At 42.4% G+C, this 14,857-nt stretch overlaps 1 protein-coding gene across 3 annotated transcripts in view; it reads right to left on the bottom strand.

Moving 5' to 3' along the window:
* LOC103462596 (talin-2) overlaps nucleotides 1-14,857 on the bottom strand; it is an 80,767-nt gene that overhangs the window by 7,799 nt on the left and 58,111 nt on the right. For all 3 annotated transcript variants that reach the window (XM_081605334.1, XM_081605333.1, XM_081605332.1), the window contains 27 exons: nucleotides 13,757-13,885; nucleotides 13,147-13,260; nucleotides 12,858-12,971; nucleotides 12,368-12,502; nucleotides 12,063-12,191; nucleotides 11,866-11,968; nucleotides 11,530-11,738; nucleotides 11,127-11,246; nucleotides 10,772-10,969; nucleotides 10,526-10,665; nucleotides 9,423-9,516; nucleotides 9,242-9,331; nucleotides 9,024-9,146; nucleotides 8,806-8,949; nucleotides 8,079-8,240; nucleotides 7,734-7,874; nucleotides 7,436-7,617; nucleotides 5,854-5,986; nucleotides 5,542-5,643; nucleotides 4,722-4,892; nucleotides 4,442-4,588; nucleotides 2,842-2,943; nucleotides 2,517-2,636; nucleotides 2,193-2,339; nucleotides 1,779-1,945; nucleotides 856-1,039; nucleotides 634-759 (listed from right to left, as the gene is read on the bottom strand). In XM_081605334.1, the coding sequence (XP_081461460.1) occupies nucleotides 634-759; nucleotides 856-1,039; nucleotides 1,779-1,945; nucleotides 2,193-2,339; nucleotides 2,517-2,636; nucleotides 2,842-2,943; nucleotides 4,442-4,588; nucleotides 4,722-4,892; nucleotides 5,542-5,643; nucleotides 5,854-5,986; nucleotides 7,436-7,617; nucleotides 7,734-7,874; nucleotides 8,079-8,240; nucleotides 8,806-8,949; nucleotides 9,024-9,146; nucleotides 9,242-9,331; nucleotides 9,423-9,516; nucleotides 10,526-10,665; nucleotides 10,772-10,969; nucleotides 11,127-11,246; nucleotides 11,530-11,738; nucleotides 11,866-11,968; nucleotides 12,063-12,191; nucleotides 12,368-12,502; nucleotides 12,858-12,971; nucleotides 13,147-13,260; nucleotides 13,757-13,885 (3,726 nt within the window). The remainder of the gene's footprint in view (nucleotides 1-633; nucleotides 760-855; nucleotides 1,040-1,778; nucleotides 1,946-2,192; nucleotides 2,340-2,516; nucleotides 2,637-2,841; nucleotides 2,944-4,441; nucleotides 4,589-4,721; nucleotides 4,893-5,541; nucleotides 5,644-5,853; nucleotides 5,987-7,435; nucleotides 7,618-7,733; nucleotides 7,875-8,078; nucleotides 8,241-8,805; nucleotides 8,950-9,023; nucleotides 9,147-9,241; nucleotides 9,332-9,422; nucleotides 9,517-10,525; nucleotides 10,666-10,771; nucleotides 10,970-11,126; nucleotides 11,247-11,529; nucleotides 11,739-11,865; nucleotides 11,969-12,062; nucleotides 12,192-12,367; nucleotides 12,503-12,857; nucleotides 12,972-13,146; nucleotides 13,261-13,756; nucleotides 13,886-14,857) is intronic.

Genomic DNA, 14,857 nt, shown 5'->3' with positions numbered 1-14,857 from the left:
TGTCAATATATGTTCAAGCTTTTTGTCATATCAGTAAAAATCAGTGTTTTGTATGTGGTATAAAGATACAAAAGTCACATACAAGTAATGTTTTGGTTGGTTGGGAGTGAAAACATTTTCATTAAATTCTGGTAGAGTCACAGAAGGAACGACAGAAGGAACATAAACAAAGAATCTTTAAAGCAGTTCCTGTTTTCCAACCTTAAACCTAAATCTGGATGTTTTTTCACCATCTGTAAGACTTTGACACCCTGAGCTGTTGCTGACTGAACTGACATCTTCACGGCTCAGAGTGATAATGAGGAGTCGAACAGTGTAATCAGTGAATTATAAGCTGCAGCTTTAACACTGCATGTGTGTCAGAAAAGACAATTCAACTGCTCATCATTTCTGATGAACAGGGTTTCGTATGCATTTCAGATTTCCTCCTGCCTCCTACTAGGTAAAGTAGGAAGAAGGAGGAAGCAAGTTTCTCCTACTTATCATGGTCTCCCATGATAAGTTATAAAAAAAAGCATTTTAGAAGGGTTTATTTTTTTGTTGCTCATAAGGTTCACCGTTCATATCGTATTACACCAATGTATGGAGAAATTGATCCGTCAAACACTGTTTTCCAGAATGATCCCCCCCCACCTTAGCGGCACTCTTCAGCTGGTACATAGACGGATCATCTGCTGCCTTCCCCGCCGCACACTTGGTGGCACTAATGAGCTCCGCTAGCGCCTTGGCCACGTCTTTGACTGCATTGATCAGAACCACCTGGTGAAAAAGGCAGACAGGGACGCTGACTTGTTACCGTGACGTCCAGGAAGCACAAAGAAGTGACGTGACATCGTTTCACAAACTCGTGGTCACCTGTGTCTCGGGGTCATCAGAGCCGATGCTGGCCGCTCCCAGTTTGACGACGTCGGTGAGCTGGGTGATGGTTTTGGCAGAAGACTGGGCGGCCTGGGCCAATCTGTCCTGACCGGAAGCGGCTCCGGACACAAGCATCTTAGTGTCCTCTACCAGGGCTTTGGCAGTCTTCAGAATGTTTTCCCTGATGCCAGAAGGGAGAGTGAAAGTAAAAAAAAAAACAAAAAACAAACAAACTACTTATCCCACAAAATATGACAAGTAGTCATTCAGTTGAGCTTTGGCCGAAAATTTTCAGATATAATTTTGAGTCAATAAAAGCTTGAACTCAAAGCCTAACACTTGCAGAAACAGTCATGGGAATGATGTGCAGATGTTTTGATTTCCAAGCAGAACTTTTTCCACAACTGTTTGGGAGGACAGCCACAAATCTGCAGGAAATTCTCAATTTTTTAAGACTTCTTTACACTCTGAAGCCAAATTGGTGCAGCACTCCCACTTATGCTTTTTCATTCTAGCACGAGGCAAAAACTGCCTGAGCACTGCCTGAAAGGATCTGTGTCACTGTGTCATGTAATGTCACAGGTCTCAGCTTGAATCAGCAGATATGTCTGTCTCTGCACTGCGCTGCATTCAGAACTCCCTTGACAGGAGACAATGTGCCTTTTAAAAATGAAGAAGGGCCCAGTAATACACAAATAAATCAATCAATTCATTCTAAAAACAGTAAGATTGTGCATTCAGAGTGAATTACATTCCAACATATGAATTTAATGCAGTGTGACACCTCTGCCATCTTTGCTAAATGCAAAGTCTTCCTTTGCATTTAGCAGGTTACACTTCATTCTGTCAGTCTGGGCTGAAAAATTGCCTGAACCAAGAAGCTGTCATTATGTTTCCATTCGAGTATTTCATGCTCCGACCTGTGGTCTGCGAAGGACTCGTCGTTCTCTGCATTGAGTGTGCCTGCAGATGCAAACATGATGGTGGTGTCCAGATCTGCGATTATGCCCGACACGGCGCTGGCAGCGGTGATGCAGGCTTGGGTGCCCTTATTACCAGCCTGGAGGGCCGACAGCACCAAGGACACCTGGGGACATAGAGAGATTAAAATCCATAAACATACAGGTGAGGATGGACAATTACCTGCAGGTAATTTTTATTTTATTTTTGTTTTAAAGAGCAAATAGTTGAGTGAGTTTTGTTTGCCGATTCTTTATTAATGGAACCTAATAGCTTTCAATGATTAATTTTTTTAATGAAATTTTTCAATGAAAGTTTTTTTTTTTTTTTTTCTTTTAGAAATGCCACGCAGCTAGATTAAATAAATCCGATACCTTCTCTGTGACAGCACGGGCGCAGTCGATGAGCTCCCGCTTGGTGAAGCTGTCGGACGGGCTGATCTGCAAAGATCCGGCCTTCTGGACCAGGAAGATGCAGCCGTGACCGAGCTCCTGCACTCGGCTCTTGATCTGGAAGCCGATCTGCAACGACGGAGAAGCCGATTGGAAAACTTCAGCGCTGATTTACAAAGACGAGATTTTAATTGCACGGAAAGATCCTCGTTAATTAACTGGCTTCTTTGTTCCCGCGATGACTAAATATCTCCGTGGCTTGTGAAAGTGGAGTTGCTTTTATGAGCATCTCAGTTTCCTCCTCACCTCTTCTGGCTCAGCAGTGTGAGCAGCCAGCCGCCCCTGGACGGCCAGCTGGCTGTAGTCCACGGTCACTTGAGAGGCCAGAGCCCCCAGCTCATCCGGACTGGTCACTGATTTGGTCATCTAATGGATAAACACACACAATGAACTTCAGAGTAGAGATAAGACACACAGGCTCATTTCAGTCTAGTGATCAGCGTTTTAAAACTGGTGACCTTTCATAAAGCATTGGCCAAATAACTACATGTCACAGCTGGACATATGATAATAAGTTTGTTTATCTTCTCAACTTTGTCATGTTGGAGTTGTACTTGTCGTGAAGGCTTACCATCTCCTGGGCAGTCACTGCAATAGCCTTTGAATGTTTCACCATGTTAGTCTGGTAATCCACAAAGGAGCCTTCAGGTTCGGCAGGCGTTCCTTCATCAAGCTAAATTTGGACACAAACTAGTTAGAAATGGCACTGCGGCTCACTTTTATTTGTTCACTACCGCACTCAAAAAAACATCAGAAAAAGAAACAATCATTTAAATCTTTAGCTTCAGGCATGATTTCACTTCCATATCATCTTTAAAAGCAAATAAAACAAATTCTTTACACTCATTATAAATTATCCACCCAAGTTTGTAATTATAGCTTTAAAAAAAAAAAAAGCAATGCAGGCGTATTGTTTCCAGCCCTTTTACTAAATTAGACAGTATTCAACACAAGTGCCTGTCACAGGAAAGGAAGAGACAAAAAAAAGATAACATGTGGGAAAAACACGCCCGGATCGATAGGAATTCATAATATTATAAGTGCGCGATCTTTGCCACTCCTGCTGAGAGAAGTCGCAGCTTGGAATCTGAAGCCTGGAATAAGTGACTGAGTTCACGAGAAAAAGCTTCAAATGAGCTCTGCTTGAATCACAGAGGACAACAAGCCATTATACAGATTGATTATCCAAGTTTAATCAACTGCGCTGAAGGTCACGCAAGCAAATAGACTCCCGAATGCTGAAAATGCAGAGCTACAACTAATCACTTTATAAATAATCCATAACGTTAAATGAATTCAAACACGTCATTCTCTCTGGTGAGGTTACACATCTGAGGCATTGTTGCCTAAGTGATAATGTTATTCCTCACCTGTTATCAGGGTAAAAAGGTTCCAGACTTTCTTTGCACTTTATATTTTTGCCAACAGTTTGGCTGTTGGAAAAAAAAGCCTGGCTTTGTGTAAGGATGGATACATCAACAGTTAATTTCCCCCCCACTGAATTATTTAAGTGCGCTTAAACAAAACAAAGGTTGCCGTCATTATGCTGCGAACATGAAGTGACAAGCTAAAAAAACAAAAAAACAAGCTTTTTAATAGAATAAATTCTGAAACGTATATTATTATACAATAATTAATTCTAGATTACTGCAAAAGCATCAATACACCTTGAGCCTTCGGACATTTTGCCACATGACAAGGGGAATTTATGGGACAGAAAAAGTCAACCTAGAAATGTTCTGTAAAGGCCTCAGTGGGTCGTTACAGAACCAGAATCACAAAGACCTGCAAATCACATCAGAGAAAAAAAAACTTTTAAATCAGTGAGGTTGTCTCATGGAGAACTGTTCAGTCAGTCATTCAAAACTGGAAAGAGACGTTTATGTGAAGAAAAGTAAAACATGGCTTCTAATTTTCCTTTCATTTTGATTATGTCAAATCAAAATGAAAGTTTTGGGGTGTAGCATGACTTATTATACATAAGGTCAAAGAGTAGTAATACTTTCCAAGGCACTATACAGTCAGGAAGCAATAGCAGCAAACATTTCTTGTAAAAACAAACAAAAAAAGACCCCAGAAACTAAATGGGTTAATGGGTTTGTTTGAGTTTAAATACAAGAGTGAGAGGGTTTCCATTCATCCACTGTGGAGTTAAAATTTGATGAACTTACCTTGGCCATGGCCTCAGCGATGGACTCCACCATTCCTCCCACCATGCCCACCTCACTGGCCGCCTCGTTCAGCGTCACCATCATGTCGTCCACTGCCTCCTTCATGAGCTGAGCTGCCTCCGCAATGGCATCGTGGGTGTGGGCCGCCTACCAAGTTATCACACAAGTACCAGCGGAGACGGTTAAATATCCTGCTGGAGACTTCTTAGATCATCTCAGCAGCTGGGCAGAATTAGTTAAAACAAAACATAGAGGATTAAAAAAAAAAAAAAGTCCTTGCCTTTGGATTTCCTCCACCCTCCTTTGCAGCATAGAGCATCTGCAGGGCAGACTCAGCCAGCGTCTTTGTTTGGTCCAGGAACGTCATCTGCTGCTGGTGGTCACTGAGCTTGGAGGCGACGCCCACAGAAGCCTTGATGAGAGGCTCAAAGTAGCCCGCCAGCTGGGTAACCTGACGGGGAAAAACACACAGAAATATACAAGTTCTGTGAGCAGAAGACTCAATTATACTTGAAGCTAAACATGACTTCCTAACTTTCTTTTCCTCAAGCGTGCAGGAAACCTTTTACAGAGCTCGTACACGTTTTACGTTTAAGATGTGTATGTGTCTTCAGTTTCTGAGCTAAAACTGAAGACTCTGTTTTAGTTTAGAAGTCTACTGTGTTTAAAGGATCACAGATCCAGTTTAACCTGACTATGAAATTTAAGTCAGAAACTCTAAAACTTTTAAAACAGCTCCGTTTTAGTTTTAGATGTGTGTATGCATTCAATCAGTAAGTCAAAACTAAAAACGCTCTCGGTAAAATGTTAAAATCAAGCTGACATGTTCCAAACTGAAGATAAAGATAAATATAAGTTTAAAATCAAAAACTAGATGTTAAAAATAGCTTTTTAAGGCCTTGCCCCACTCTAAGCCTGTCTAAGATAAGTCTGACCTGTGCAACTCGTATTGAAAGGCATCTGAAGTTTTGGTAATTTCCATAATTTTGTCACATTTTAAGAGAACATATTTATATATATAAAAAATTTTTAAAAAATCACAGCACTTTGTTGCTCCATCATTCCAGTGCACTTGTGATTCCCGTCCCTGGCCCACATACCTTGTGTCCTAGTTGGGAAGCTTCGCCTCTGGCAGCTGTTGAAACGGGGTCAATTAAGTAACCAATTTCCTGCACAGCAGAGGTCAGCTGCTCCTGTAGCGCCTGAACGAGGAATTAAAAGAAGTTAAGTGGCTTTATGCGATTTGATTAAACTGTATTGGTTTGTGTAAACAGGCCGTCAGGAAGCAACATAAAACAAAGATGCAAAGGGGAAACGTGAAGATTTTTGCATTCTCTTGGCTCAAACATTCAACAGAAGGATCTAATGGGATCAGAACATTGTGATAAAATCGTCTCGTCTCAGCCGCTCACCTCTAGTGAGATGTCGTTCCTGCTGGGGAGGTTCTGGCTGATGGCGGCCAGAGAGGCCTGCTCAATGTCTCGGATGCATCTGTTAATGTTATCAATTGACGTGTCGCACTCCCGCTGGCCAGGGGCCTTGTCTCTGAAACAGACAAAAAAAATTAAAAAAATGGGTTAAGAAACGAAAGCAATGAATGAATAGATGAAGACAGGACGGTAGATGAGAAAAGCTGTTGTATTTTTAAAACATTTTCTTTGTGCAAGAAAATCAAGATGGGAAGGTAATTTAGTCGTCTGTGGCTCTGGCCTCTTGGGCAGATTAAGTCTGGTAAGCATCAATTTGGCCCCGTGGTGGGACAGTGAGGAAATCTACCAGAAAACCTCATCTTTGTGTTTAATGAGACGAACAACGTTATGAGATCGACCTCTGCAGGACAGAGAGGTCCTTTGCCATTTGTATTCGCCAGCACCGCAGAAGATCATAGAATCCCATTAAAGGCATGGGCCGAAGTCCCAGTGGTGAATTTGCAGTCCATGAGGAAGCCTGCGATAAGAGCAGCAGAAGTGAAAGAGACGCTAAGCTGGCTGGCTGTGTGTGAATGCTAATTTGCAGATGTTCTGAAAAAGAGAAGAACGCCTCAAAATTCAGAGCGCCTGTTGTTGGGGGCCGAGTCCCCCTGGGGGATCATTGCTGTTCTGAACAAGGTCAGGAGCAAAAAGGTGTGAAAGAGAAAATCAAACCTGCAAAGATGTCATCACGCGTGACTGTATAGAGACAATTTTAATCCCTAATCTTGGCTGAGCAAGTTCAACATCTTTAGAGGTGAATTTTAATAAATAGGGATATAATCAAAAAATGTTTTAATTCATTCAGTTCAACCTGAAGGTCATAAGGTTTCATTATACACACATTGATATATAAAGAAAATATGACTACTCAAAGGTAAAGGAACCATATAATTCAATATAATTTATTATATGATCAATATGTAGGTCATTACAGGCGGTTTTGGCAGCTCTGAAGTGTCATCAGGCACTAGGTCTGTCTGAAAATTAAAATCAGCATTTCTTTAAATCATTCTATAAAGCTCATCAGCAGAGGGAACCATGAACTGCATTAATGCTTCCTGACAGACAGCTGCAAAGATTTAGACTTAATGAAACATGGCTGACTGCCTTTCATTACCAGCAGATGACACAGATCATTACAGACTCTGGAAACTCCACAATGGACACTGAGCAGCATGGAGTCCATGCCTCTGCCACACTTTTGCCTTCCACTTAACTTTCCATTCATATGTTTGGAGGCAGCACTGATGACTGTGCGTTAGTCTCAAATGTCAAGTAAGCAGAAGTCCATTATGATGCAGGCCGCAACTAACAGTGTGTTTTTATCACACTTATGTGATGTTCTACTTTTATAAGAACTTTCGATTAGCTGTGACCCGTCCTGATCAAAATGAACAGAAATAAACAGGTCACCTTGTGTGTATTAGATCTAGTTTTGCAATTTTAACATCTACATCTCTGCATAGAAATCATTGTAAACATGATGCATAAGACCTGAACAATCCCTCCCTCCCTCACTAACCGGATGGCTGTGATGAGAGCCTTGATGGAGTCGGAGACGGTGCGAGAGTGACCAGCCAGAACGGACCAAGTGGGCGGGTCCTTGGGGTTGATAACCAATGAACGTGCCGTTTTGAGCAGGTGGGTGGAGCTGTCGAGCATGGAGCGTGCCGAGTGGAGGATGGGTTCCTGAGCTGCTGAGCCCTTTAAGGGGAAAAACATGCTTTTTAAGTAAATTAGAAAGGCCTGAACGCGTTCCACACTCCTCTGTTTCACGACAAAGGTGTAAACAGTGGCTTCAGATGTTCTCGTGGACACACCTCGTTGCTGATTTTAGCCGGGACGCTGGCAAACTCGGGGTTGGAGGCGAACGTCGTCAGGTTCTCCACGGCTTCGATGAGCGGAGCGGTGGCGACCCGACACCTGTTCCTGTTCTCCTCTGAGAAATCGCCGTCTAGAGCCTTTGAAAACGGAATAGAACCAGTCAAAAGCTCGATCGGTGGGTCGGATCTCAAGAAACGGAGAGAACATTAAGACTGGTCGCAAAATTATAGGGCAGAAACGTCTTATTTAGGAAAATAAATCAAAGTAAAAAAAATTTGATTCGAAGTCATTTCAACCAAATAATTGTTACTATGCACTGGGGAATGCCGGTTATGACCTACCTTGATGGTTTTGACCAGGTTGGCAGTGGTATTAGCCACCTCCTTGGCAGACTGTACAAAGTGCCTTTTAGCAACTGGGTTGGTGGTCTTGGAGGAGGCCAGACGGCAGGCGTTGCACAATGCAGAGGTGTGCTTTGCAACGATTGTGGCTGCAGACAGCACCTGTTGTATTATAAACACAGTTATTCGTTTAAAACAAAGCAGCTGCAAAAACATCCTGCCTTTTACCAAAAAAAAACTATAAATGTTAAAGTGAATCATTGAAACCCCACTCAACAATAAAATTGCAACTAGAGTCTTGTATGGAAGTGTGAGGAAAAGAGAAGTACTCATATTAATAAGCAACTCTTTTGAGCTATAGGCCAGCTGTACTCAGGGAGATAATAGAAAAATTCAGCTGATAATGAGAAATATCAATATTAGACTTTCATATAAGGAGGACGGCCATTGGAATACAAATCAGTGAAAGGTTTGCACACGAAAAGGACAAGTTGGGTCACTTTTCTCATCATTTTCATAAACACAGCAAAAGTATAATCACCAAAGCTAAAAATATATATTAAAAAAATATGTTATAAAACCACCAGCATGTTTCAGGTCAAGATGGATGAAAAATGTAGACAGAAAAAAATTCTGATTTTTGTAACAAATCTTTTTTTAAAAGTACTATGAAGCAGTTGTTATGTAATCACTGATAGTTCAAAGGTTCGCATGTATATCTGTGCACCTGGGAGGGGCTGCTCTGTGGGTCCACTAGGTTCTGACAGGCCATCTGGATAGCCTGGTTGGCCCTGGCAAACTGGATGGGATCCACCAACCCCTGGTGTCCGGCCTGACTGTTGGGGTCCGATACACCCACCAGGTAGGAGGCCTGAGAAAAAACACACACAACCGTTAGTCACAATCACCTGGATACACACACACAGCAGCTTCTCCACTCTGTACCTGTGCCGCAGCTTCAGTGAGGCCACAAAGGGCTTTGGAGGCGGAGCCAACGCAGTCTCCAAACGCAGGCACATCCCCGGTCTTACAGTTCTGAGAAATGCCAGCCATGGACTCTCCCAGTACCTGAACGAAGCAGCAGCAGGAGGGGGACCAATGATTAGGCTGCAGTAGGGCAGAGCGGTGCTCTGATCTTCAGGCTGCTGGGCATAAAGGCCTACCTTGGAGTTTTCCATCACACTCTCAATGCAGTCAAAGTACGAGAGGTCGCTGACCGGTTCGCTGGGGTTGTCCAGCATTCCTCTGACAGCCTGGTGAACAAATTAGCAGGAAAGAATGAGTGACTCCTCTTCCTACATAAAAGAGAAAGACAAGCGAATAATCAGAAACTAATGGGTTTACCTCCAACTCTCTGAGGGCGTTGTCGCACTCCTTCTGACCAGGCGCCTGCTGGGTGCACAGCGTGATCAGCTGGTTAATGCTGTCAGTCACAGCCCTGAAAAACAAAATGAACACAAAAACAATCATCAAAGGAGTACAATTATTAGTGTTGCATGTTTCATGAGCACATATGGGAAGTAGAAATTTCATTTCATGGAACTGTAAAGTATACATTTTGCTTTCAATGTCTTTCTTTCCCCTTTTTTTGGAACAAGGATAATATATTATGGCTAGTTTAGTTTCTCTAGCTTCTCATTTACTTCCAGTCCAGAGGCATTTAGGTCCTTGGATCAAGTTTGAGGGTCTCTAGACTCACGGCATCTGCTCCATCTTTCAGTTTTGAACAGAATGGAACTTAAAAAAAAGTATTTACTCCTCACAAACATAACATTTACACCTTCAAAATTTAATGTTTTGTGGAGGATTTTAAGTCTTAGATCATTTCAAAAATTCTGTTAGGAGTGGTGCGCATTATTAATCTGATGCCTCTAAATAATGCTGTGTATTCAATTGCATTCACAAGTAACCTAGTCAGTAAATGTACCTCCTCTGTGTGGCTGAGTCTTATAAATAGGCACATAGTGAATCTGGATGACCTGCAGATATTGAAAGCTCAGATGGGAGATTCTGTTACTAGGTTTTTAGTGGTACACTCTATAAATCTGGCCATCTTAAAATAAGAGCAAAGTTATTTAATTTTTAAAAAGCAAGCTGATACGTTCTGTAGTTTGTAAAAGCTGCATAGGGGACACAAATATGTGGAAGAATGCACTTTGGTTTGATGAGTCCAAATTGAAATGTTTTCACTTACATGTGACGGTGCTTGGCAGAAAAGTGTCAATAAATGAGGTTAGGCTTTTTTGATAAGAACGATGAGAAAAATTTATAAATGTCTAGATGTGAAAAGCTGGAAGAGAATATGAATGCAACAAAAAGTGGTTCAACAAAGTCAATTATTGTAAAAGGGTGTTGGAAAACGGGCTTAATTTTCCCTGGAGTAGGGAATTTACAGAATGCAAAAAAGTTAGTTTTTGGATAGGACTCGTTGTGTCTAGTTGTCCTACCTTGCTGCAGCAGCGAGCAGGTTTTTAGCGTTTGCAGCTGCAGGGTCCACAGACAGACTTTTAGCAGCCAGCAACAATTTACTGGAAGCCATGGAGATGTTTTTCAGGTTACCAATCACTTGCACCTGGTCATCCTTTTTCTGAAACGGCACCATCAACAACGGCAATAATCAGACTGAGAAATTACATTTCCAAGCTTCTACTTCGACATAATTGGGGGAGCTGCTGATTTTCAGTAAATCCAACCTGTGTGTGCCCAGCCATTTCTATGCCAGCATCCAGAAACTCATCAAAGTCCTGGCTGAACTTTCCAGAGGCTGAAGCCAGCTGGTTGCTGGAGCTTCTGGAGGCGTGGACCACATCGCCTGCCGACTGGTTCAGGTCTGCTGCCGTCTGAGTCAGATCATTCTGGGCTTCCTGAAACGACTTGGAGGCCGGAGGGATCTGAGCAGGGCACACAAGGGAGAGATTTATTATAGTTTTTTAGATCAAACACCAGAAAGAGAGTGAAAGTTTAGCAGCCTGGAAGCTGTTCCTATATCATCATTTATTTATTGCAGCGGGGAACAATACATAAACAATAAGTGGGATGTTGACTCACGGTTTCAATCAGAAGTTTCTTGCTGGCCTCGCCGATGCTCTTCAGAGCCATGTCCACGTCCTTCTGGCCAGGCAGACAGTTGACGCAGTTATTCAGGGAGTGAGAGACGGCTTTGGCCACCTGGAACGCACAGCAGGATCACAACACAGGGTTTACAGAGGTAAGAGGAGGTGACCTGGCTTAGCTAAAAATCTGCTGGTGATGTTCATGAGTCAGGCAACACAGAAAATTAAAAAGACAAAACAATCGGCAGCAAAATAAAACCAGATTAAGAGCCTGAAGATTCTTACAAACTCAAAATATTAATTTTTTTTAAATATTGAATGGCATCATTTTCTTTGAAAATGCAATTTTTAAAAATAAAATAAAATAAATTCCCGGAGTAAAACCCGAACCCTCTCACCTGCGCCAGCCTCTGCTGACTCTCGGCGTCTCCGTCGGACATCAGCGCCTGCTTGGCCTCGTGGATCAGAAGCGCTGAGCCCTCCATGACGTCTCGGGCCGAGTCAAGCATGGCGGCAGCCGCCTGGGGGTCCGTGGTGGAAGCGGCGACGCCTCGTGCCGCCTGGGCGAGGGTCTTCAAGGCCTGGGCCGTCTCTCTGGCAGCGATTCCTGGAAACAGATTCACCCAACAGCAGCATGCGTCACCACAGGATGTGCGTCTTCTAAATGAGATAGCAGGTAAGTTTGAAGCATTATTTTCTGGCTACAAAAAAAGCGTCCATTTTGCAGAACCAACCAGTGTAATGTTCATTTCCTTGAGCTGCACATGTAAGCAGCTGAGCCATGGAGGATCCCACTGCCTTTGAGGTGCTGCCCAGATCCTGAGCACATTTCTCCAACTAAAACAAAAAAAAAGTGAGCGAAGCGAGGGGGTTTAGGGGGGCTGTGTTTGGAGGAAAATCCTCCTTGAACATCTCTTCTTGGGTCTCGTACCGACTCTCCAGGCAGAGGTTTGAGCTGGGTGTTCCCTGCAGCCAGCTTCGCGTCTTGCAGTTCGCTCCTCAGGGTCTGGATGGCGGTGAGCGCCGAGTCGATCTCCATGGGGCCGCAAGCTTCATGAGCCTGGAAGAGAATATTCAGCCTTCCAATACAGCTCCGGCAATCATGTGCTACTGTACGTCGAGATACTCCGACATTTTAAAATGTGTCATTTGTAAATGCAAATGTTTCATTTAATTGAAGGTTTCTGTTGTGTTTTTGCTTGCAGGATTAAACTGTGGTGTTTCTCTTTGCTCTACCTTCTGTGCAGATGTCCTGAGCTCAGCCAGGCAGGTGGCCAGGTTTTTGGCACACTGACCCAGTTGCATGGCCGCGGCCTGATCGGTCACCGTGGGAACAGATGACTTGGCCGAGGTCACCATCTTACTACCAGGCTGCAGAATGAAAAGCAGATGCATTATTTTCCCCGATTCCAACTAAATAAATACTCACTGAAAAGATTTGTGCTTGAATGAAATAATCTCGCATTGTGCTCATTTCGTTTTCAGAAGTTTCACCTCATGCAGGCCTGAAGCATTAAGACGACAACACTATTAATGTTTCTTTAAACAAAAAAGAGGTTACAGGCCTACTTTAACGGGACCTCCCATGACAGAAGCACTATTAATAATTTCAGCCTGGTTCCTAATGTGGGACTGAAGTTATTTGGGGAAGAGTTTGGGAATATGAAGTTTCCAGATGTCCTTAGGGAAGTAAAGTTAGGAGCGCTGAGGCCGTAGCATGCTGTACCTGTAGGAAATTCTGGCTGGCTATGATAAGAGCCAACTGGGCACTCAGGTCCTCTGGTTTGGCCTGGCTGCCTCGGACTCCCTGAACGAGCTGGGGGATGTGGTCTGCGACAGCCTGTGGCCACACAAACACAATCAATACTGCAGTTAAAATCCTGTTATATAACTTTATAAAAACTCAAGCGGGCAGATCAAAGAGCTAATAAAAGGCTTGAAGGTGACTTATTAAATAAAAAAAATAAAAAAAACAGATGTCATAAAGGCACTCGTCTGTCTGCTCTAATCCTCACCTTGCAGCTCTGCACCAGCTGCTGGTGAGCTGCTGTGTTCTTGTTGGAGGCGGCAGCGTTCTGAGCGGCAGCGATGGTCTGCGTGGCTGCAGCCGCGGCTTGCTTGGCGGCGTTCTGAGGAGATAAAACAAAATATTCGCGTTCAAAATGCAATCAAAAAGTAGACACCTGTGTTAACTCTGCCATTTCCCAGCTCTGTCACTAAATATTCAGTGTGAAAGTCTTAGAAAACATGACATTTGTTTTTCAAGAGAAAATATGAATATTTATGCTTTTTCCCCAGAGGATAAAGAACTATAGAAACATTCCTTCTTATTTTTCTATTTCAACGCATTCCTATGTTGCTTCATTTCTAAAACGGGAAGTATAATGCATGCATGCATAAAAGTGACTATAAGGACAGAAACTGTGAAGCTGAACATTCCACTAAAGTAATGGTATTTAGCAGAAAATTCAACATGCAAAAAGTAAATCTGCAGAAAGTACTAGATCAGAAAAATGCAATTTCAAAAAACATATTTGTAATTATAAAAAAATATATGTATACAACTAAAATATTTTGGTAAGACAGATATGCTTCCGTTTTCGAGGTTGATGTCGCCTTGCTAACCTCCAGCCTGTTGATGAGTTTCTTCTTGATGGCGTTCTGAGCCGCAGCGTTGGTGGCCACCCGCAGGCCCTCAGCAGCCTCCCTCAGCCTCTGCTGCTGGTCCTCGTTCTCTGGGTACGCTGCTGCACCCTGAAAACACACACCACGGGACATCAATGTGCAACTTAGTAAATCAGATTATCAAAAAGGGAAGTTTATATGCGATATAGATTTATTATATACAGGGATAACCAGTCTTTATTACTGTGAAGTATTTATGCATTAATTCAAGCTAAAGAGCCCCTACCAAATGCTAAGTGGATATTTTGTGCAACCAAGTGCTAAAATTGTTGATCTAATTTTAGTAGATCAGCAATTATGAAAAGCAAATATTAAATTGTATATAAAATATCTATTAAATATTTCCTTTTTCCCTGAAACCCTTAAGCTGACTTTTTAATGATAATCAAATTTATTTACATGCATCTGATATCTAATAAGGATGAGCTGAGGTCAGAGTGGTGGGAGAGATTACTCACTCATAATCCCTTTGCCGATAGTCAAATTTAATATCCGTTTATATTAAAGAGCTCTTTCCTTTCGCTCTCTGTGCTTTTTTTTTTTTATTCAAGAGAGTAGATTGCTGAGTTTTTGAAAGCTAACACTTAGAAAGCTTCCTGCTGCTGTAGAAAAAGCCTGTGGCTATTAAGTTAATAACTGGGAACATGGCTTTGCATAGAAACAAATCATTAGGGTAATTATTAAACTTTCTGCAAACGATGACAAGATTTCCATGTTTTGTTGTTTGACAAGCTGTAGCATTTAAAAAAAAGCATCTAAATTGAAGTCAAAGGTTCTCACTGAAAGAAAAAAACCCTGCAAAACTACATATCTGCTTAAAAGTGAATACAGCATATCTTGGCCTGACAATTTTTAAAAGCCAACACAGAGAAATTAATGAAGTGAATCAAATTAATAATTAGTTGCCAAATCAACTGTGGGCCTCGGCCTCCATTAACACAACTAAATATGCAGCTGTGATGGTGGGAAATCTGGCATCAAGCTCTGCAAACCAGCTGGAGGGCATCATTTCATTTCCATGGAGGAAGAGGAGCGTTATTA

This window comes from Poecilia reticulata, chromosome 3 (assembly GCF_904066995.2).
Source record: "Poecilia reticulata chromosome 3, P_reticulata-male-v2, whole genome shotgun sequence".
Lineage (NCBI taxonomy): Eukaryota > Metazoa > Chordata > Actinopteri > Cyprinodontiformes > Poeciliidae > Poecilia > Poecilia reticulata.
Note: the sequence above shows the minus strand (reverse complement) of the source record. Positions and strands in the feature narration are given on the sequence as shown.